General features: G+C 45.0%; 1 protein-coding gene across 3 annotated transcripts in view; it reads right to left on the bottom strand.

Moving 5' to 3' along the window:
- LOC146179546 (uncharacterized) overlaps positions 1-23,490 on the bottom strand; it is a 214,980-nt gene that overhangs the window by 161,657 nt on the left and 29,833 nt on the right. For all 3 annotated transcript variants that reach the window (XM_084579198.1, XM_084579200.1, XM_084579199.1), the window contains exons 14-26: positions 23,161-23,428; positions 22,168-22,254; positions 21,933-22,091; positions 19,893-20,031; positions 18,371-18,541; positions 17,818-18,055; positions 16,276-16,470; positions 14,902-15,027; positions 13,685-13,920; positions 12,246-12,427; positions 10,303-10,565; positions 6,473-6,603; positions 2,934-3,222 (exon numbers count right to left, since the gene is read on the bottom strand). In XM_084579198.1, the coding sequence (XP_084435324.1) occupies positions 2,934-3,222; positions 6,473-6,603; positions 10,303-10,565; positions 12,246-12,427; positions 13,685-13,920; positions 14,902-15,027; positions 16,276-16,470; positions 17,818-18,055; positions 18,371-18,541; positions 19,893-20,031; positions 21,933-22,091; positions 22,168-22,254; positions 23,161-23,428 (2,484 nt within the window). The remainder of the gene's footprint in view (positions 1-2,933; positions 3,223-6,472; positions 6,604-10,302; positions 10,566-12,245; positions 12,428-13,684; positions 13,921-14,901; positions 15,028-16,275; positions 16,471-17,817; positions 18,056-18,370; positions 18,542-19,892; positions 20,032-21,932; positions 22,092-22,167; positions 22,255-23,160; positions 23,429-23,490) is intronic.

The raw sequence follows: 23,490 nt of genomic DNA, 5'->3' as shown, positions 1-23,490 counted from the left end.
CGTCATCTGTCGTCGACGTGGTACTCTCCCGCTTCACGCAGGAACCAGCTAATCATAAAATTATTCCTCATCGCATGCTCTCTTTGAGCGACCGGCGGGTGATTTGAAAACCCTGCAGGTGCTGCATAATTAGGAGAAAACTCCGGATCAGAACTATGCAAAGCCTGGTAGATGCTTAAGAGTCTCTTGTTTCCTAATCTCCTTGCAGCTGCTGGTTGGGGGCAATTTTCGAAACTGATTTCAAAAGCCATCAAGAGCGCCCGGCTCATTCTTCGCATATATAAAGCGAATTCTTCGGCAGTGGAGGTTGTGATGGAAGTGGACATGGGGTCGAGGTAATGGAAAAGCGGTTAATTAAAGCAGAGCTCCTAGGCCATTGTGCGAAGGAACGCCGAGTGCACCTGAGATTTCCTCAACAGATCGGTCGATGTATACCTTCTCGCCACTCGAAGTTTGCTCGCCCTCAGGTATACCCAACGAGCAAACTAATTCTCCAAGCCTGTACATGCGTTAACGAAGGCGTCCCTGTTAGCGATTTTGAGCGTAATCAGGTACCCAGAGATGAAAGAGCTTTGGAAGCGTTGCTGACTAGCTACGCCTCGTGTCCGCGTGAACCACGCCGAAGAACCTTGATTATGTCGCCTTAATAATGATGTGATAACCCTAATCGCTTGTGAACAATGCTTCGATGGGATTCTTTCCCAAAAAGCAATTCCCAACTTTACTACAAGTGTTTCAGAAAAAATATCTGGCAGGCATGCGAGATTGTACTCGTCCCACTAATTCAGACCCCCCACCCCCCCACTCCCAATCCCCCTTCTCCCCGCTTTGACATTTTTCGTGTATCATACACATCATTTCGAACAAAAATACCGTTTTCTAAGCGTCTGCAAAGAAGCCTAACGACACAAACAAATGTTTCTGCTTAATCAAACAAATGTTTATTGTTTCCCCTCTATCGAAAAGCAGCCGCTGAGGCCGCGATTCGATCCCGCATCCTTGGGAACAGTAGTCGAGCGCCGTAACCACTGCACCACTCCGGCAGGGAAACACAACAATGTGGCCACAGGGATAAAGAAAGGGGCTCTAGCAAAATGCTACATATATTTAAAGTTTGGGGCTCGGGGAAAATTTGTGCGAAAGAAAGCTGCCCTACAGGATGAAATAACGGAATTCAAGAAGGTTGAAACCTACGACAGAGCATGCATAAATGCATGGTTAATCCGGTGCCGCCGGTGTCAGGCGCTTAGAAAGGGCATCAGTTCAGTTCAGTCGTTCAGTCGTGTCCAACTCTTCGTGACCCTGTGGACTATGTCACGCCACGCTTTCCGGTCTCTCACTATCTTCCTAACATCACATAACTTCATCTGCAGTGCCTCGAGGATGCCATCTAACCATCGCGTTCGCTGCCTACCCCTTCTCCGGCGGCCCTCAACCTTTCCCAACATCAAATCTTTCTCCAGCGACTCCTCTCTTCTCAACAGATGACCAAAGTAGCTGAGCTTTAACTTTAGAATTTGACCCTCCAATGAGCAGTCAGGGTTTACATAAAACATCTCAAAAGGACGTTATTGCCTTTAGCGCTACACAACTTAAATAATGTGTGTGAAACTATTTCACATAAAGCCTTCCCAGAACAGAAAAAACTCCTGCAGTCACCTATACTGCCCTCGACAGGCGCTTGGAAAGAGAGATATAACTAGCCCAAGGCCGCCTATACATATTGTCACCACTGCTTTACGAGCGTGGAGATAGTTGAAAGATTTGTTAAATCTTTAATTGCGCCTTGGAAAATTAAGCCGCATCGCAGAATGGAAAGAAGTGTTTCCTAACCATAACAAGGGCAGATGAGGCGTGTTCGCTCGCGGCAGTGTTAGTTCCGAAAAGAAAACAGCGTGCGTGCCATATGGAAAACTAGTCTACAATTTGGCGGCTAAAAAAACTGCAGCGCTTCCAAAATAAGACTTCGAATTCAAACTTCTGAGGTCTTTTGCATTATATAGAGTAAGGGCCCCGTATCGCCGACAAGCCGGCATTGCCATTCTCGTGGTTATAGAGCGAACTCAACTAGGTAACACGCTAGTGAAATCGTATCGAAATTGTGGTTGGTTAGTTAGGTATGGTTTAAGGGATTTAACGTCCCTAAGCGACTCAAGCTGTGAGAGACTCCGTAGTGGAGGGCACCGGAAATTTCAACCATCTGCGGTTCTATAACGTGCAATGAGATCACTAAGCACACGGGCGTTCTTTGTGCAGCGTTCAGGGTCGTTCGTAAGACATCGCTTGCAATTTAACATACATCTACTAGTCAGTTTAGGGAGAAGTTTGAGGGCTTCGAACCGAATGTTCCTCGAATTCAGTGCCGTTAATTAGGAGTGTAAGTGCCCGCCGAGAAGTAAGACAAATACTATGCATACCTTTCCCCCAGAACCAACTTACACGAAAACAAAATACATAAAAAAACGCGGAAGGACAAATAAATGTTAACGATATTGTTGCGTGTACACCTGAGGTGAAGTCCTAAATTTTGTGTTAGTTTTGCCACACGATGTTCGGACCAGTCTCTCTTAGCAGATATTGTTTTGAGGTCGACAGCAGACAGAAGTTATGCAGTACGGGCTACGGCGGACGACATTTTATTTCCATTGACACGAGGAATGTCCTGGACATTTCCACGTTTTGCCTCCTTCTTTTTGTTGATTAGGGTACTTTGCAAACCGATCGAGTTGGTGATGCAGTAACCGAGCCTTAGCAAATAAATTACTTACTGACCCGTTTAATCACCATCGATCGATCTATTGATTGATTAATTGATCGATCGATCGATCGATCGATTGATTGATTGATTGATTGATTGATTGATTGATTGATTGATTGATTGATTGATTGATTGATTGATTGATTGATTGATTCATTTTGACTACCTCACTCACCATGACTGACAGGGGTTGGGAGTGGCCACCCTCGCCCCTTCCTTATACAACACTCCGCCGACGCTACAACCGGTCTCAGGTGGTGCCTCGCACTCGGCGTATGGTACGCAGCGGTGATCAGTCGCGTTGCGATGCACCTCTCCCGTGGGGCAGCGCGCCGGAGAGCAGCCCTCGAGGCACACCGGGGCAGCTTCGGGACAGTTCTCCTCGGTCGCCGGGTGCAAGCAGTTGGGCGGTTCACAGCCGCTCACGCAAGCCGAGTACTCGTCGCAGGTAGCGCACTGAACCGCTGTGGGCGAAAGACGGCAAGATGAAGCTTGTTTAGAATTCTTCTTGTCAAGCGTATCTTTTCCGATCTCCGGTTTGCTTTCTAACTATTCTTTTCGACTGTTTTATCCTCCCTTCTGTGCGGGTTACGTCTTCTGGTAAGTCTACAGTACTTTAAGGAAAGAATCAAACAGAATTGCCTAAGAAACCATCAACAAAAAGCATTAAAGAAAAAATCTGCTCTAGTCTAACGAGGCGACACATAGGTCACGGGACTATGAATTTCGTCCAACTCCTAGTTCAGTGATGTGCCGTTAGATACTTCTTTTTCCGACCTTTCTATATGTGCATCAGTTTTCTTATTCGTGACTGTTAGTACTAGCGATCATTAGCGATTGTTTGTTGCGCAAAAAATATGAAATCTTTCACAGATGCTCTTTGAGTGACATACAAAAAGATTATAAGAGGCACATTATAAATCGCACATTCTTGAAAAAACAGCCTTCCAGCGAAAAACTTCTTGTTTCTAAGAAAGAAGCAGGTATAGTTCGTCCTGAAATCACAATCTGCTTAGCACTCACACATTCAGTTCGAAGCATGTCAAATTGTAGACAACAAACAGCAGTAAAATATGCTGTTTATTAAAGGCAGAGGTATCTCCTCTTCTATACATTAAGGCAGCGTGTGTTGGAAACCGGTGCCTGTGCTGGAACTACCATAATAAACTGGAATAGGCATGACGTATATATTGACAGTACAGATAAAGCTGGGTTTCTCCCAGAAGAGGGAATTAAGTCTGGGGTGCAACCGATATAATGCCAAACAAACGGAGTCGAGGTTTTGTTTACAAGAGAGATGAAAACTTGCTTACTGCATGTTCATGCTATGCTTTCGAAAAGAATCCATTAAACTAACAACACGAGCCATCTTGGATGTTGTTCTCAACGCTGCGATGATATTGTTCACGTCGTGGATAGTTATGATGCATCCACCATTGAACTTATTTGTCCCATACGTGGAAGCACAATGCTCAATATATGGATATTATTTGAAGCAGTGACCATATAAGTGCCGAAAGCAACTGGTAAGGTTAAAATCAAAATAACAGCGATTGCTTACATTTTGAGAGTACGAAGACCAATAATGTTTGCTGATACGATGCCCACTAACTATAAAAAGTGACGCACAATAGAATATCCGGGCTGAAAACATCATGCATGTCTCTATTTTATTCAGTCTTCCAGAAAAATATACGCATTTACGAAACTGTGCCTTTCAATTTCTTCCACCCTTCTAAACGCTTCCGAGTCCTATGGGTACTATTTGGCTTATGAGAAAGGTTCTACCAGTCACTTCACTAACCACTCACTACGTTTACTTACTTACTAAGAATATTTCAAGGAGTGGAACTGTTGAAGAAACAAAATGTAACAGACAGATAACGAGACAATTGTTTAAATTAGCTTTTGGGTGTTTGGCATCCAATCGCCTCATTCCCAAATTAGGTTGTTCGACAACGGCAGGATTCGCAGTTACTATGGCAACTGTGCTAAACTGACGCACGATGGGATTTTCGGGCAGCTTAATGCGAGCACTTCTTATCTATGCTACGCATGGGCTACGTAGGGAAGTAGTAAAATTTCCCAGCTATACAAGTGTTCAGAGAACATAGACACGAAGTGAGAGAGCTTGGAGCTACAAATATCTTCGGAGTACACTACAAAACTCTTTGTTGTGGTCCAAACGACTGACACGCCACTCACGGAGCTTCCAAGGCTACAGTCATGTGAGAAAACGATCGAAGCACTTTGGAAACAGACATCGCTCTATTTGTTCGCGAGGTGAAACCTAATTGACACTGTGCCGAGTTAAAATGTTAGCGCTTCTGTCCCCGCCTTCGACGCGACTGCAATCTTTCGTTGGCGTCATTTGCATTGCCATTACATTGCGAATTCTTGCGATGACACTTAACGAAAAGATGCGTAGGAGTCATTTTGTTTCTGCTTTTTATATTCAAAGTAACTGTTTTAGACTTCGCGGATTTCAACAACTCTTTTTTCATATTAATGGACAGTAGCCCTTTGAATAAGCCTGAGAGAAGAATTGCATACAAAAAAAATAAATGCAGAAACATTACGAGGAAACTTCTTTTCTTGTTTGCGCCACCAACTTTGTATATTTAGAGAAAGGGAGTACCATAAATAAAAAATGAAAGCAAAATGTTTTCTAACCACATGTGCACATTTTAGAGAATGAACCACGACGCTAGCATTTGCTGGACAATACGAACAGGGGAAATTGTAAAAGCAGCTTTTTCATGACAGAGAGAAATTCAAAAAAGCTTCAATAAAAACTTTTGTAGGGCATGGCTGGAATAGAGAGTGCTGCGACGAAGCGTACGAAAGACACTTTTCCAAAAATACACGGGAATACGCCGACTCTACGAGTTTACGTGCCGAATTCTGAATGTTATTACGTGTTCTGATAAGATTTCTGTTTTAGTACGCTTGTTTTGCTGGGACAGAGCATCCCACGTTCTTCGGTGTCTAGTGGCAACGAGCAGGAAAGGAGAAAAACAGCGTTCCTGTTTACGTCAATCTTCTCGTTGTTCTCTACTTTGAATCAACTGCTGCAGCCGCTGCAGTTGCATATGCTTGGCGAGAAATTGAATGCCCTTCTTTATGCTAAATAAGAAAACTGATCTCGTAAGCATTTCTAACTTCTTGTACATTCCATACGCTTCCATTCTCGAAGCACTGAAATTTGACTACGGCCAACCTATAGAGGAATGCAAATGGTATACCTGCGAAGATAAGAAAGAAACCGACAGCAGCTAGAACAACACTGCAAACTGTATTCAGTGGTATTGCAGAGAAGCGTTGACCAAAATATATTTGTGTGCCTGGATAGAATATGCATAAAAAGCGTACCTAAAGGTACGTTGGTTGACACAATCGATTCCGCGAATCAGGGAGCCAAGGCTTTGTCTCTAAAGAGTCAAACGTGGGCAGATACATTGGAAAATTTGATAGAGATAAGCAGTCAGGGAACAAATAAAGGGCTCATAAATGGTTAATAGGCGGACAAGACGCACTGTATTGGATTGCATTGGATTTGGTTGGTACTGAGAATCTCGCTGATGATGTTGATGTCGATGGTACTAGGGGTGAAGCTTGTACCGGGGACGGTAGCGGGAAGCTCGAAGCCTCTACGAACAGAATGAAAGCGGCAGAGATGCGTGCTTCATTTAGCGGTGAGTGAAATGCACTCACGACACAGTTCTTGTGACCTCCAGAGCACGCGTACTCCTCTCTGTGCGCACTCGTGGGCGTAGGCGGACAGGGACGTGCAGAGACACTCGCAGTCGCCACCCGTGTCGCAGGAACAGGTGTCCGATACACACCTGCGGACGAGAATAACGCGATCACGGATAAAAAAAAAAAAAACCAGGAACGAATCATTTGCAAAACTGTAAGACTGATTTCTCGCTATGGCTGACGTCTACGTCATTGCGCAATAAAATATTGGCGCCGGTAAGGTTATTAGGAGAAGATGAGGGTACGATGTCAATATGACGAAATGCAGAGTGATAAAATTAGCTGTTCGCGTGAGCTCACTTGCATTCATAATGAATCAAACAATGCACACTGACTTAAGCCGACAAAGAGTGTTAAACCGCGAGGAACGTGCGCGTCTTAGAAGTAAAAAAAAAAAAATCTAGCGCTTTATAAGTAAGGCTATCTTCCATAACAAGCAGCTCGTTCATAAAACGGCCTTCATTCAAACTTTCATCTCCCTGGATGTTACATCCTACAGTCTCCAACAGATGTCCCCTGCATGTTATTCTCCTCTCGCAAGAGTTCGATTCATTGAATTCAGAAAGACATCGGTCAGCTTTCAAAGGCCTTCGTTCTCAAAACGTTTACGCTTTATCCCCCTGCTTCGAGAGAATGAAGAAAGAAGGACGTTAGAAAAGGATAAGAGGATAGGAATTTGAGAGTATATCAGTTCAGTTCAGTTCAGTCGTTCAGTCGTGTCCGACTCTTCGTGACCCTATTGACCATGTCACGCCACGCTTTCCGGTCTCTCACTATCTTCCTAACATCACATAACTTCATCTGCAGTGCCTCGAGGATGCCATCTAACCATCGCGTTCGCTGCCTACCCCTTCTCCGGCAACCCTCAACCTTTCCCAACATCAAATCTTTCTCCAGCGACTCCTCTCTTCTCATCAGATGACCAAAGTAGCTGAGCTTTAACTTTAGAATTTGACCCTCCAATGAGCAGTCAGGGTTTATGGTCGACAATATTGACTGATTTGATCTTCTGGCAGTCCAAGGAACTCTCAAGAGTCTTCGCCAGCACCACAATTCAAACGCGTCAATTCTTCGGCGGTCAGCCTTTTTCACAGTCCAACTCTCGCATCCATACATCACAACTGGAAAGACCATAGCACGAGTTATACGGATCTTGGTTGGCAGACTAATGTCTCTGCTCTTTACTAGGCGGTCAAGGCTAACCATTGCTCTCTTTCCCAGAAGCAGGCGTCTCCTAATTTCATGGCTGCAGTCTCCTTCCGAGGTAATCTTGGAGCCCAAGAAGAGAAAATCTGTCACTGCTTCCACTTCTTGTCCCTTGATGCTCCAGGACTTGATAGGGCAAGACGCCATGATCTTTGTCTTTTTAATGTTCAGTTTAAGCCCAAACTTCTCACTCTCTTCTTGTACGCGCATCAGAAGTCTCTTGAGTTCCGCTTCACTTTCTGCAATTAAAGTGGTATCATCCGCATATCTAAGGTTGTTGATACGTTTTCCAGCAATCTTCACTCCAGCTGAAGACTCGTCCAGACCGGCCTTCCTCATGATGCACTCTGCATATAGGTTAAATAGGCAGGGCGACAGTATGCAGCCTTGCCTCACTCCTTTCTCAATCGGAAACCAATCAGTAAGACCATGCCCAGTTCTGACTGTGGCCTCTTGCCCTTCATACAGGTTCCTGAGGAGACAGATGAGGTGAATTGGAACTCCCATCTCTTGGAGAGCTTGCCACAATCTGCTGTGATCTACGCAGTCAAACGCTTTCGCATAATCAATAAAGCAGAAGTAGATGGGTTTCTGGAACTCTCTTGCTTTTTCCATGATCCAGCGAAGGTTGGCAACTTGGTCTCTAGTTCCTCTGCCCTTGCGAAACCCAGCTTGCACGTCCGGAAGCTCCCGATCCACATACTGCTGCAGCCTACCTTGGAGGATTTTCAACATCACCTTGCTAGCATGCGAAATAAGCGCGATCGTGCGGTAGTTGGAACAATCCTTGGCACTGCCTTTCTTTGGAATGGGGATGTAAACTGACCTCCTCCAATCCTGTGGCCACTGCAGGGTTGTCCAAATCTTCTGACATAATGTATGCAGAATGTTAACAGCGTCATGGTTGAGGTTTTGAAGCAACTCAGCTCGAATGCTATCAATTCCGCTAGCTTTGTTCTTAGCAAGGCTGGCTAAGGCCCATTCAACTTCACTCTTCAGGATGCCCGGCTCAAGATCAGTTATCACAACCGTCTTATGTTGGGTTTGCACATTCGAGTCCTTCTTGTACAGTTCTTCTGTGTATTCCTGCCACCTCTTCTTTATCTCTGCGGCTTCAGTGAGGTCCTTGCCTCGTTTGTCCTTTATCACGCCCATCTTAGCACAGAAGTTTCCTTTGATATCTTTGATTGTCTTATACAGAGCTCTTGTGTTCCTTAATTGGCTGTTGTCCTCAACTGCTTGGCACTGTATGTTCAAGAAGGCATTCTTATCTCTCCTTGCTATTTTCTGAAAATCCGCATTGAGAACCTTGTATCTTTCTTTTTCCCCCATAACTTTTGCCATCCTCCTTTCCTCAGCTATTTGCAAAGCCTCTTCAGATAACCAGTTTGCTTTCTTGCATTTCTTTTGCTTTGGAACTACCTTAGTAGCAACTTCTTGTATTATATCACGAACATCAGACCACATCTCTTCGGGCTCTTTGTCTTCTAGATCTAATTCTTGAAATCGATTCCTCACTTCCACAGCATATTCTAATGGAACTTGATCCAGATTATACCTGAAAGGCCTTCTAGTTTCCTGCGTTTTCCTCAATCGAAGCTTAATCTTGGCAACAAGAAGCTGATGATCGGTGCCACAATCGGCCCCAGGCCTTGTTTTTACTGCTTGTATAGCGCTTCTCCATCTCTGCCGGCAAATAATATAATCGATCTGATTCCTGTACAGACCGTCCGGTGAAGTCCATGTGTACAGGCGCCTCTTGTGCTGTTGAAAATGAGTATATACTACCCTTTTTTTACTGAAATAGAACAGAAATCGTTGTCCTATGCCACTGGGTATGAAAAAGAAATAAGAGAAATACAGGTCGCAATAGCCGTGTCCAGTGAAGCTCGCACAAGTGACATGACGTTTACTGCTGCTGACGGTGGTACAGACCGTTTTCACAGTCTGCACCACCTTCCACTGCAGCCCTTCTCCTTCTCTCTATCTTTCACCTGTCAGTAGTCCTCAAAGTGATCGCCTAACGAACCTGTACTGGCGAGCTGTATGCATTAAGTGTTTATATGTAAATTTGCCTGGTTTACAATTGAATGACACACTTTTTTCTGCCAATTTTACCTTCGTACTTTCGAGAAATTGTTCTTTTCGTGTACTCTTAAATTGTATTTTGCGAGAATGTTAGCGGGAATTTTGTTTCTTTCTAATTTAGCACATTGTCAGCCACTTGTTGGAGTCTTTCGCAGGCCAGACATTAGTATATTTTCTTTACTCGAAAGAAATATTTAAACGCATTGTATCATTTTGTTTTCCGGTTAATTGTACGATAACGCATGAAATTGTATTTTACCATGTTTTATCTTATTCTTCTATACCATGTCGTATCGTATCATATCGTTTTGTATTGTAAAGTATTGTGTCTTGTCGTCTATCGTATAATATGGTAACGCGCCCTGTCATATTGTGTTGCGCTGTATTGGGTTGTTACCTGCACTAGACAGATTTAGATGCTGCGAATGCGACCTTAACTATTCCGTTGTGATAGTGGTAAAGATAACGTCTTCTAAGGCATGCTTCCTGACCTGTCGTAGTAGAGTTGTACGTCGACTTCACTGTGACATTCGCGGAAGGGGTGTTCCATGAGCGCTCCGCAGCGGGCGGCGGCCCACTCCCGCCGCTCGGGCCTAACCACGCATCCGTGCTGTGGTTCCTGTGCGGGTGCACAGTACGGGTGCAGGCGCCAGGCGTCCACGAATTCCTCGGCCTTTGGCAGCGCGGGACCGCCAGAAGGAGGAACCAACTCGTCCGTGCCATCGTTGTTGAAGTTTCCGCACAGACCGCTCAGCTACAGAGAAGAGCATGCAGGATTAATTACACAGGAAGGGGCCAGAACAGGGCGTAATATTTTAAAGGTACAAAAAATAAAAACAGCCATTCAGTCCACTGTAGGGCTCGGCCGCAGTCATAATGAAATGATACACATTCAAATGAATGAGAACAGGGCTCAATTTCTAAAAAAACTCGAAGTAAGTTAAGAGGTCCTTTTAGTTACTTTTGCAAGGTGGCTACCGCCATCATGTACAATTAGAAGAGAGAACAATAAATATTTAGACTTTAGTCTTTATTTATTTCGGGCATGCCATCATGGAGGAGGACGGGTAAAAAACCACACGACCGCGGCATTACGGTGCTCCCTCCCCAATAATCTACCAGAAATTGCCTTGAAGAGTACTTACAATATATTAATAATCACTGCTCATACAATTAATGAAATCACACAGCGCTTTGTCGTCACAAGGGATGCAATTATCTTCAGATACGTTTGGTGCTCACGCATACAAACAAATATAGCGAGGACCACTATAACTAAGTATTTAGGTTGCTATATTTTTACTGTATAAATGAAAACTGAACTTGGTTGTTCGACCTTGGCTGTTCGAAAAATTCTAACTGCTCAGCGTTCACATATTAGTGACGTATAGGAAGCGCGAAGAGCAGTGGTGACTTTTTAAACAAAAAAACAATTCTAAAACGGACATTTATACCTCCTGTGTTTATTCCATTCAAGCAATTCATCGCATTTTTAAAAGCAAAGAAAAGTGTGTATGTTTATAAACTGATAATTAATTGACACCCTATATCAATTCAGTTCAGTAGTGTCCGACTCTTCGTGATCCTATAGACCATATCACGCCACGCTTTCCGGTCTTTCACTATCTTCCTAACATAACATAACTTTATCTGCAGCGCCTCGAGGATGCCATCTAACCATCGAGTTTGCTGCCTACCCCTTCTCCGGTGACCCTCAACCTTTCCCAACATATCTTCCTCCAGCGACTCCTCTGGTCTCATCAGATGGCCAAGGTAGCTTAGTTTTAACTTCAGAATTTGACCCTCCAATGAGCTGTCAGGGTTTATAGTCGACATAATCGCCTGATTTGATCTTCTGGCAGTCCAAGAAACTCTCAACAGTCTCCGCCAGCACCACAATTCAAACGCGTCAATTCTTCGGCGGTCAGTCTTCTCCACAGTCCAGCTCTCGCATCCATATATATACCCTATATAAAGTACTCTAATTTCACTATAAATTTAATCCTGACATCTCTGGTATGGTCCAGGTCGTGTTATCCCTTGAACTGTGCTTAAAAAGTACACTGTCAAAAGAGCACTTCGACGTTTGTCATCTAAACTATTTCTGCGATACAATTTTCTTGCAGGACTGTAGTGTTATGTGTGTTAAAACGTTTTCATAAGGCTGCGCACTTCGATCTGTGATTGATTCTGCATGTGTTTACCACATTTGAGTGCACTTTAGCTCAGGCCAGACCAGTGACGCTTCTATACAAGCCTCAGTAAGGACAGCCGCAAGCTAAAGAATTTGTTCCGGTGTTCTGGCTCACGAAGAAATCGTCGAACTGAACGAGGGACAGAGCCGCGAATCAAGCGTACACCATCCAGAATAGGTTCTGGGTGTTAAAACTTCAAATCGGGGAAACGCGAGGGCGTTATTGGTTTCTGCCCGCACCTTTCCAGCCCAGGTAGGTCCGGCGACCACGTAGACGCGTGTATGCTTGTCCCAGTAGACGCTTAGGCTGCCGCGGACGTAGACGGCAACAAACAGGCCGATAGTGCGCACGGTCAGTGCACTGCCTTCGGCGACAGGAGGCACCGGGTGACCCTCGGTCAACACCAGAGGCTCTTCCGAACCTGCACCGAAGGGGATAGAGAGTGTATCATGGTTCTTTTTCTCCTCATTTTCCGACGTGAAAGTCCGTATAATCGTGAAATATAGCTGTCGGAAAGTTGAGCTATAACACGCTAATACAGCGCGTATGATAACTGAGACAACAATTGGCAATGGCGAAAGCAGTTATGCAAGATCGCGCTGCAGATTTAAGCAATGTAGAATATACAAGACTCGACACGGCTTCAAACTGCTAAGCTTTCGCTATCACCTTCATAGTGTAGTTCCAGGCACATCATGCTCGACAGAAGCTGGAAAAGTGCCGACAGTTCTCATTTACATTCGTAGAATCATGTCATATATTCTCTCAGTTCCGCGGAAACCACCCTTTCGAGCTCATTTATCAAGTCACACTGAAACTCCGATCTGCAGGCAAGTCGGCGATAAAGATGTGTTGTTGAAAAGTCCCGGATAAGAAAACCTAAAGTTACCTTTAAAACATCCTGAATATTAAACGGCAGCATTAATTCATCTGGATTTTATAAGGCAATTGCGAACTTTAGTAATTATGTTTATGCACATAGACGTATTGGAAATTTATCACCTTTACATTCAGAAAGCAAGTCTTATTTCACTTGTTCAGTAATGCCAATGGTCTCAATAAATTGAACTTGTTATTCAGTTACGCAATGTAGGATCTTTGAAACGCGACAGGGTCAATTTAGCGTTATTTGACATTTTAATTACCTGGGATTATGCCCTGTTATTGCAGTAAGTGTAGTTTATGCTGCAAGAAAGGTGGGCGCAATAAGACACTCCAAGTACCTGTACGTAGACTCTTTCTAACAAGTAACTCCATCCTCACCGTTTTCACCTCAGCAACAGTTTTCGCAAAGATTTGCCTCGGATAAAAACGTATGCCACTACCACTTTACAACCAATGTCCGATCGTTATGTCTGCGCAGCCCCAATTAACTTAGCTCGTTCTTGTTCAGAGCTTTAGACCTGCTTGATTTATCAAGCGCCGGAAAAGCTGAACTAAACTTTCCGTGCTCAGTCAACACCACTCGAGCGTGCAGGAGTTCTCTCAGGGACCTTGGCCTTCCATCGCCATCTACCGTCCTACACTGGTCATGTTCGCTGCATATAGCAGTCCACTCCTCTAAAACTACCTCCGAACGCCATAAAAGTGTAACGCGCACTTAGTAGTCTAACCACACGACGTTGTTACAGAAAACGGCAGCAGCCCCGTCTCCCAATTGCAATAGACAACAGCGTACCTGCGATGACTGTGACTGTCTTGGCGCACGAAGACTTGCTACCGCAGGGCACGTTCTGCACGACCACGCTGACGCTCTCGTTTCCTGAGAGGCGGCCCTTGGCGAGCACGTAGTCGCAGGTTCCGCTGAAGTCGAACGCCAACCCGTCGAAGGTGCGGACGTGGGAGTCGCCCCAGAGGACGCATGTGCCGGCGCATTCGTACTGAGTGCATAGCCATCGGCCACGCTCACATTTGCTGCAAGAAGGCGACCAACCCGTCACTACTCAAAACAAAAGATTTGTCACGTAATAAAGTTGAAACAAAAATAGTCGCATGGAGAAGAGGCTCCAGTAAATAAAAATATACCCAGTCATACATCGTTATCTTAGTGACAATTAAAAATAGTCCCGCCTTTATCGCCGACTCGTTCGCGATGAAACTGCGCGTGGGAGCCTGCATAATGTGGTAGCTTTTGTGTCCTAGTAAGCCTAACAAAGGTACTTGTATATTTCTGTCGTTCATGATTCAAGCTCGGTTATTTGGTGTACGATACCGGAATACAAAGCTGAGGCCCCTTTTAGGAAATATAGTGAGGCAAGGCTTCTAAACAACCTTCTGTGACGACACAGCCACCTAAAGAATTTGTTCCGGTCTGCTGGCTCACGAAGAAGTCGGCGAACGGAACGAGGGACAGAGCCACAACTCCAGCTTAATGTTTTGTTACGTAAGGAAGTCATGATTCTGAAAAGTTCCCAGCTGTAAGAAGTAAAGGGGATATTATACATGACGAAAGGAATAATTTCACCTTTACGACAAAATTTTTCACCTTTTTTCACCTTAACGACATCATAATATTCATCCTACACACACAAAAAAAAAAAAATGTTTCTCAATGTATACATTACTGCTAAGCAAATCACGTTGTCTCCAGTAACAGAACATTCAGATTATGTGAGCTTGTTTTTCTATCGCAGCATCTAGTTGCAGTATGCTAGCTATCCATGGTCCTTTTTCATGCGTCGTTGTCCGGCAGGCAATAAGGCAGGCAGGCAAACACTACGCATGAATACCGGCGCAGACAAGCTGGTGCAAAAACTACTTCGCACTGACAGGCATACACATACATCCATCATATTGACATTCAAAAGTGGCAGCTGGCGTTTTTCATGCGCTCAGAAAAGTAGTCCCTGCATCGTCACCCGCAAGGAGTTCGCGCCAGAGTGTATGCTTACGCACCATTGATTGCATTCGATGTCAATCTTGTCACCGTCGGCGTAGCTGCGTAGTCCATGCTGACACGGACACGAGGTGGGGGGCACGCAGGATCCGGTCCTCTCGTCACGCACGAAGCCCGCGCGGCATCTGCGCGGAACAGAGGCGTGAATTGTGAGAAGTTGGAGAGGCATTCCAGTCACGTACACTGCTCCCAGCGTCCCTAGACGTGTTGATAGAGCCTGTTGCCACACCGACATGCGTTCAGAGCAGATTCGCTTGGACATTCTTTCTATGTACGCCGGCAGGCCTGTATTACAATTCGATGATTGCCGCCGCGGGTGGCAGTGTGTGAGGAGGCTAGCGTTCTGGCTATGTTTTGCAATGACTGCTATTCCGGATGCTTGTTTGCGCTTTGTATATCGAAAGAGAGCTAGCCACTCAAGTTGCTTTCCAATATGTCGCATGTAGCGGTTGCCAATGAGCGAAAGAATGATTTGTGATTCTGGAAACAATTATTACAGAACACTGCTACTACATTCGCGCTTCATTTAAACTGTACAAATTCGTTGGAGACTAGCAGCTCATGAGCAGAGTTTACAAAGCTACACATTTTTAAAACAAAACGTTGTATTACTCATTTGTTGACGTACCAATCAGCAACCATGAGCAAGCGGTTTGTTTTACTTTGGGCATAAATACATTTGTTATGTTGGTCTGTATGTCAGCAAAAGTTTTTTTTCTTTTTTTTGCTTTATACTCTTCAATATACTGTAAACTGCGGAGAGAAATATTTATTCAGAACATTGCGCTACAGCCTTCTTGTCAGAAGTATCTTAGAGACAGAGGTTGAACAATTACGATGCGAAATTTTTAAAATAAGTGATAATTTTAATGCTTGCAATACATATTGCGGGAAATCAGATGGTGAATACAGCAACCATCAGTAATGTGTAGAGCTCGACTAGTTAAATTAGATCCAGAATGGGAGTAGCAAAAGGAAAACAAAAGAATGGTCAATACTGCATGAGCGATTTTATCCGAATTTGACTTAATATGCATTGGCGCATGATAAGTATCTCAAGAGAGCATGCGATGAAATAAAGTTTGCAATAGTTCTTTCGGCGGAAGTAATGAACACGTGCTTAACATCTTGTACTCAGTTAACTAAGAAGGTTACTTCCGCTTTACACAGAAACAGCGCTAAACCATTCACAAGCAAATCATCGCTATCTGCTGTTCACAGCGACGATGACTGCAGAGACGAATGATTGGCGCAAGAAGCAAAAGTTGCCATGAATAAATTTGAATGCCGCGTTATCATTCAACGAAACACGGAACTTTGGTTGATGCTTGCAAGAAAATAGATCAGTCAGCAATGTTCGGTAGTGCACTCACTGACATCCGGCCTGACAAACGTCCACGGCGCAGCTTCCAGGTGCCGGTGGGCTGTGTAAGGTTGCGCATGTCGCCGGGCAGTTGGACTTGCACTCAGTGTACTCCTCGTTGGCTCCGCACTCGCCGACAGGAGGCACTAGGATTACCTCGTCGCCACTGGCCGGTCGGCACTGCCACTGGCCAGCCAAGCACTCGCTGCGCAGTGCGACGAGGCGCATTGATAGGAAGAGGTTAGACAATTACCTGACTTCGAATGAAACAGCCGCTCACCTAAGTGACAGTGCAGGACAGCAAGAATGTCACTACCGGTCAATAAATAGTCAATAAAATCCACAACACTTGGCATATTGTATGGTGCTCGCCTTGCAGCTTATATCTTACTAAATATGTTATTAAAGACAGAAATGTCCTTTCCCTGAGGTTTTACTAAATTCGGCCGAGTAAATCACGTTATCACAAAGTAGGTTCCCATGACTGCCAGTCATGGAAGATGTGGGTACATGACTCACGCCAAAGTAATTTACATTAATGACCTCAGTAACTAAATACTTTGGTTGTCAACGATGAAATTATATACCGAAACGGAACAACAGAGCAACGTATCTCGGTTGTATTCTTCCCATCTACCTGAAACAGACAGCTGACGGCCGAAATTCATATGAGCTTAAGAGAAGAGACCATTTTTCAGTGCGCTATTTTATGGTAGGGTTTGCTGCGCGTGGTTTTGTATGGATTCGTATCCGGTATGTTACGTTACGGTAGAGTATTGTATGGTATACAATGGTATATAATGAGATGGTATGGCGTAGTATGTAAAGTAAATAAAGAAATGGTACGTGAGGATTAATTTACTTCTGCAAATATTTTCACCTCTTGAAGTGCTAACGTAGTTTCATAGATTTGTGTTCTTAGTGTCCTGCCGGTGCCGTCAGCGTCCTGTCCACATGCCTCCGACCGCTGCATACTGATAGATAGCTATAGACATAGATGTAAAAATTTTATTCAGGAAGGGGTACTTTACGGACCTCTCTATCCTGGTCTCATCGTCGGCCGACCGCCAACTTGCATAACCTAGTTCGAACCAGAGGTCCTATCTCAGACCATGATGCAAGGTGTACTACCTGCCTTTAGCTCCGAATACGCCCCATCACACGTAGGATATAGCAGACAATTGTGTTTGTTTATTGTACATTATACGGAAATGGCAGTCGTACATGACGTAAGGATTATGTTTGATCCCTTCACGAATCATCTAGCATGTATCGGTCATCATATCCCTAGGATTATTGGCTGTACTTCCCCCTGGTGTCATCGTGTGGCCCCTGGAGACGATCACGTTTTGAAAGAAAAGGAGAATTCTCGCAGTCTCGGAAGTGCAACGGTGTTGAATGATGGCTTGTTTCTTCTGTATCATGACATATTTGTTTGGCGTTATTGCTGAGTATAGATCCCAGTACCTCTCGTAGCACACACTAATAATCGGATTAGACAAAGTCACCCCATTGTACTTGACGGTAGGAAGGAAAAGAAAATAAGGTATACCAGTGCTTGTCGTGTCTGCGCTGCTTAAATCCCGCCGGGTACTCGTGTCCTGCGAAGAGGCAGCCGCACTGACTCACAGGAACGCATCGGCCACGACGGTCCAGGCTGTAGCCGGGCTCGCAAGCGCAGCCTTCGACGCAGCGGCCACCACACGAAGTGTTGCGTCCGATGAGGGCGCAGCTCGAGTCGCACACGGGCGCGCAGCTCTGGTACGTCTGTCCGTGCTCGCAGTACACGCCTGCAGTAAACAAGCACGATCCGATGTAAATAGATAGCAGCGAAAGTGTGAGGAAAGAAAAAAAAATGATCGAAAGTCAATGTGATGTCCGAGCTGAGTCTTTTCTTATGAGGCATTTCGTGGCGTATTTTTTTCCGCTGTCGTCAAGAGTGCTCAATTTTATGTAATTCAAAAGAAAATATTTTAATGAAAATATAAAGAAGAGATATTGACTGAATACAAGCTTTAATTTGGCAGATTTAAATGTGCAACAAACTGTTCATTCTTTCACAGTGCCTGACCTTTGGCATTCAGTCACGTGGGTTCCGTACTCACCGCAGATGGGCACCTGTGGCCTCCAATCAATCACGTGACCCTTGACGGAACACGCATGCGCGTAGTGAGAGAACACCGGGCAGAGGCACTCTGCCGACTCCCCTCGGCAGCTACACGACGCCTGGATGCAGAGCTCGAAATACGAATCAGGATTCACCGAATGGTGGCAAGCTGCGCAAATAAAGACAAAAGTTTCGATGTATTTTATCCATGGGTGCAAATAGGTGAGGTATCAGCAAATTATGGTCATGTGTCGCTCTAAAGCGTCAAGCTTACAGCAGGCATTCCAAACAGGTATTGTTTTATAGAGGAAAGTTTATTTAAAACATTCTTAATGTGTGCGCAGTGGTGTTGTAGGAAGTGGGGACAACTGAAGCGGGAGCCGCTATATCCGCCTTGAGGGGAAAAAGTCAATTAATTGCACTGAACTGTTGTGAAGACACAACACCTGAGATGTTGTGACAACTGATTACGATATTCCGCCAATACTTTTAGATTTCACATGACACAGAGTGAACTTTGGGCAAAATGCACTTGACGGCGTGCCACAATTTCTCGATCGGCTTCCTTTGCCGTTGTTACGAATCCGACAATAGCTTATTAGGCAGAAGCTTGAGAAACACGCTTTAGAATATATGCAGCCGCGGCAAGCAGGCAGGTAATCGTTGCGAAGACTTAAAAAAGACTGGCGGCCACAAACTCCCACCGCACTGCTTTACAGCTGTCTTCCTAGTGAGTGAGTTTAGCTCATTTATTGCAAAAATCATTCCATAGACTAAATTACAATTTTTTACGTTAACACAGAACGTGACCAGCCGTAGAAACATTGCTGGTTAGCGAAATGTGGTTCAGCTTTTACATATGATTGTCTGTTAGTTTGAAAGCACACGAACGATCGTCCGGGCCGAGAAAGAATCATGCTTGTGCCTCGCTGGTTGCTACAGCAACTGTGATGCCCAGCGCTGTTGAGCGGCCAGGGACCGAAAACATGCACAGCGGATATTCCCGTTCTAGATCCCATTCCCGCCCCCCTCCAATCCTCCCATCGCGCCTGGCGTCCGTTTTCTCGTACGACATTATTAATCAAAGTGACGCAACATTTCCCTTCTTTCACTTCAAAATTGTCACGCAACTCTTCTGCGTGCAGCGTTCAGGTTGTGCCATACCATTTTGCTTTCACTTAGCCTTATCTGCTGGTCAATTTTGGTGGTAGTATGCAATAGGAATTCGAACCAACAACCTATCTGCCTTCAATTGCATGCCATGCAATTGAAGGCAGATAGGTTGTTGGTTCGAATTCCTATTGCATACTACCACATGCAATAAAGACGCCTAACACTTCCAACCTTTGTGCCAATATCACAGTTGTAAATCGACAAGCAAAACCATGCCAAACAATGCATTCCCACGGCTTCATCGACACGAGCGAAGTGAATCCCCGGCTATATTTTTTATTGTGCTCCGTCATCAGCCACAGCTAAGCTTAGAAGGAACAGAAAAGCACGCGGCATGTGTAACTCACCCGTGAATGCTCCCTGATAGAGCTGCCTGCACGTGTGTTTGGTTTCCGGCCACAAGAGGGAGTCGTGGTCGCACTGAGCGTTGACCAACTCGACGCTGTCACACTCGCCGTCCGCCCACTGCTTCACGAACGACTCCACCTGGTGATGTCCGAGGGACACGCAAAAGAAAGGAAATACAGGTTCAGATTGAGATTACGTTTAGAGGCATCAATCATCACTTTGCAATGAGGGTAGTCTCACTCGCAGGCTGCGTAACTTAAAGCTCCTATACTAACCTTCTTTCGACTTAGTAGCTGAGCTGTTTCCAACCATCATCATCATCATCAGCCTGATTATACCCACTGCAGGGCGAATGCCTCTCCCGTATTTCTCCACTTAACCCGGTTCTGTGCTAGCTGCATCCACTTGACCCCTGCGAACTTCTTAATCTCATCCGCCCACCTAACTTTCTGCCGCCCCCTGCTACGCTTTCCTTCCCTTGGAATCCAGCTTGTTACCCTCAGCGACCATCGGTTGTCCTCTCTTTGCACTACATGTCCTGCCCATGTCCATTTCTTCCTCATTTCCACTAGAATGTCGGTAATTTGAGTTATTTCTCTGACCCACTCTGCACACTTCCTATCTCTTAATGTTACCCCTACCATTTTTCGTTCCATAGCCATCTGGGTTGTCCTCAACTTAAGCAGAACTCTCTTGGTTAGCCTCCACGTTTCAGCCCCATAGGTGAGTACAGGGAAGATGTAACTGTTATATACGTTCCTCTTTAGCGATACTGGTAAGCTGCTAGTCATAATCTGCGAATGCTTGCCAAATGCGCTCCATCCCAATCTTATTCTTGTTATTTCATTTTCATGGTCCGCATCTGCGGTTACTACCTGTCCTAAGTAGACATATTCGCCCACTACTCCCAGTACTTCGCTACCTAATGTAAACTGCTGTTTCTTCCCGAGGCTGTTGAACATTACCTTAGTCTTCTGCATATTGATTTTCAAGCCTACCTTTCTAACCAACCAACCTTTCTAGCCTTCCAACCATCAAGCAGTAGAAAATTTCATTTTATTTCTTTCGTTTAATCCGCTTTCTCCGAACTGATAGACGGGCAACATGCCTTCAATGCTGCTTCAATTCCTTTTTGAAGTGCGGTACTACGCACAGCGATTTGGTTTGGCGATGAGCAGAAAGCGACAGGGCCAAAAAGCCCGTACATAGTTCGAGTTTGGACGGTGCGGCTGGCCGTTTAGCACATTGCTCGCTTGGCGGTTGCTTCGCTTTTTCGCTGCCGTTCTTTCAGTTCAGTTCAGTTCAGTCGTTCAGTCGTGTCCGACTCTTCGTGACGCTATGGACCATGTCACGCCACGCTTTCCGGTCTCTCACTATCTTCCTAACATCACATAACTTCATCTGCAGTGCCTCGAGGATGCAATCTAACCATCGCGTTCGCTGCCTACCCCTTCTCCGGCGACCCTCAACCTTTCCAACATCAAATCTTTCTCCAGCGACTCCTCTCTTCTCATCACATGAACAAAGTAACTGAGCTTTAACTTTAGCATTTGACGCTCCAATGAGCAGTCATGGTTTATGGTCGACAATATCGACTGATTAACGCAGGAGTCCAGAAGCTCGGTTCTAATGAAACTAAATGCTTTTGTCGTGACACTTTAATACTGAAATACACAGTTATTATAGAAATATGCTTTAATAGCGAATATTATTATTGCATATTATTAAGAGAAAACACTTAAATGTAACAAGACATTATATCCCACTGAGTAGGAAGATACAGTGTGTTTCGGTTTTACAGCATTCCATTCACTGTCAAAAGATGTGCCGAAGTGTAAAAATGACTGAAAGAACGCTATATGGCAGTTCACGATGGAAGGACCCGCCACTGTGACAAAGACTGCGGCGTTTATGAAAAGTGACACTGAAAAAGCGAATGAGGTCACCATAGCCTGAGTTGCTTTGGGACGTTACACCCCACAAACCACCGAATGAGGTCACCATTGCTGCTCGTTACATTGGTTAGTTATCGCGTTCACCTGGTAGTCAACATCTCCTCCGGGGCACAGGAAGTCGTCCTGCTTGTTATGGTTGAAGGTGCCGCAGAGGCCCATCGTCTTTGTGTAGAGGCCCTCGGTGGCTGTCATTACAAGGCGGCTCTTCCCATCTGTGAGTAGTGTCATACCCTCGGTTTCCACCTGAAACAGAGACACATATGTTTCATTATTTGTCATTCCCAGTTAAAGACTACAGACTCGAAATCTAAGCACCAACCTCAATGAAGAATGATGTTGGCTTTGTAATGGTCACTTTGGGAAGCACGGCTGGGAGCGATGTTAGCTCTCGGCCATTGATGAGCACCTGAAAAGAGAAAGACAATTCTTAGGTGATGTAAAAATGTCTCGGTAGCCCTGGAGGTCACTGACATCATTGTGCCTTCATTGTTAACCTTTGCTTCGCCGATTTAGGTTTCTTGTTTTCCTGAAGATGCAGCGTTAAGATGCATTCAACAACGGAATAAAGTTGAACGAAATAACGTTAAACGGAATTGAGCCCCGGTCTACACAGAAGGAAACAAGCCATAACTTCACTCGTTTCTTAATGTACGACAAAGCGGGAGCTAATAAGAGATATCGATTGCTGAGTAAAAACGAAGCCCTGTAATTGCAGACTTTCAAGGACACTTTTTCTTTAGCATGTGCAGCGATTCGCGATGCCCTAGTGATTCTGATGGGCTCTTATGATCTGGGAAGCACCTTCTTTGCTATCATGATTTGTAGCGCCTTTGCACAGAGAAGGCAACGAACTTCCTTGGGCTTGAAAAGAGCTGTTATTATCATACAAAGCTTTCTTCGACTCTGCAGTGACGCGAGCGGTTTCTTAGTGAACCTGCTTATTTGGAGAGAGAATCATATGCCGACTGAACGAATACATTTTATATCAAATAAATTAATTTTTACAACTAACGTTGCACACGTCTACAAAACGTTGTACCTTGAAAGGATCAACGGTTAACAACAGATCCTCTAATTAAGAGTTTAAAGCATCCCAGTGCTAAGAGACTCATGCCTAAAGTAAATACAAGGGAGGCACTAGGATTAACAGATAAAGCTATACAACAGTGTACGAAACAGCAGTGCTTTTTCCCTGATAAAAGCGCCACCCTCCACTTTCGGTTCAGCGCATAAAATCTCCGGGAATCATGGGGACATTATAAAGGAAGCAGCTTCGCACAGTCACAGCTCTTTCACTACCAGAATCCTTCACCTGAAGCTCCCGGTTGATGGAGACGAGGACTTTCTCGCCGATCTGTACGTGCACGTCTCCCAGGCAGACAGCGTCCGGAGGGAGACCAGCGCAGGCCCGCCTGTTCTGGATAACTCGGATTCCCTCCGCCTGGAGAAGAATAAACCCGCAGTGCCCGCGCGCCTGGAAGCGGCCACCATCGAAGGTGTTGTAGATGCTGCCCAGCAGCACCGAGCAGGTGGCGTCGCAGATGGCCTTGGTACACTGCCACCGACCGTCATCGCACACGCTGCGTCAGACACACAGCACACACGCTTATACAGCTGATGTCACTTGAAGGGACACTTAGGA

Source organism: Amblyomma maculatum, chromosome 9 (genome assembly GCF_055883805.1).
Source record: "Amblyomma maculatum isolate TAMU_Amacu chromosome 9, ASM5588380v1, whole genome shotgun sequence".
Classification (NCBI taxonomy): Eukaryota; Metazoa; Arthropoda; class Arachnida; order Ixodida; family Ixodidae; genus Amblyomma; species Amblyomma maculatum.
The sequence above is the reverse complement of the archived record's forward strand: the minus strand, read 5'-3'. Positions and strand labels throughout refer to the sequence as shown.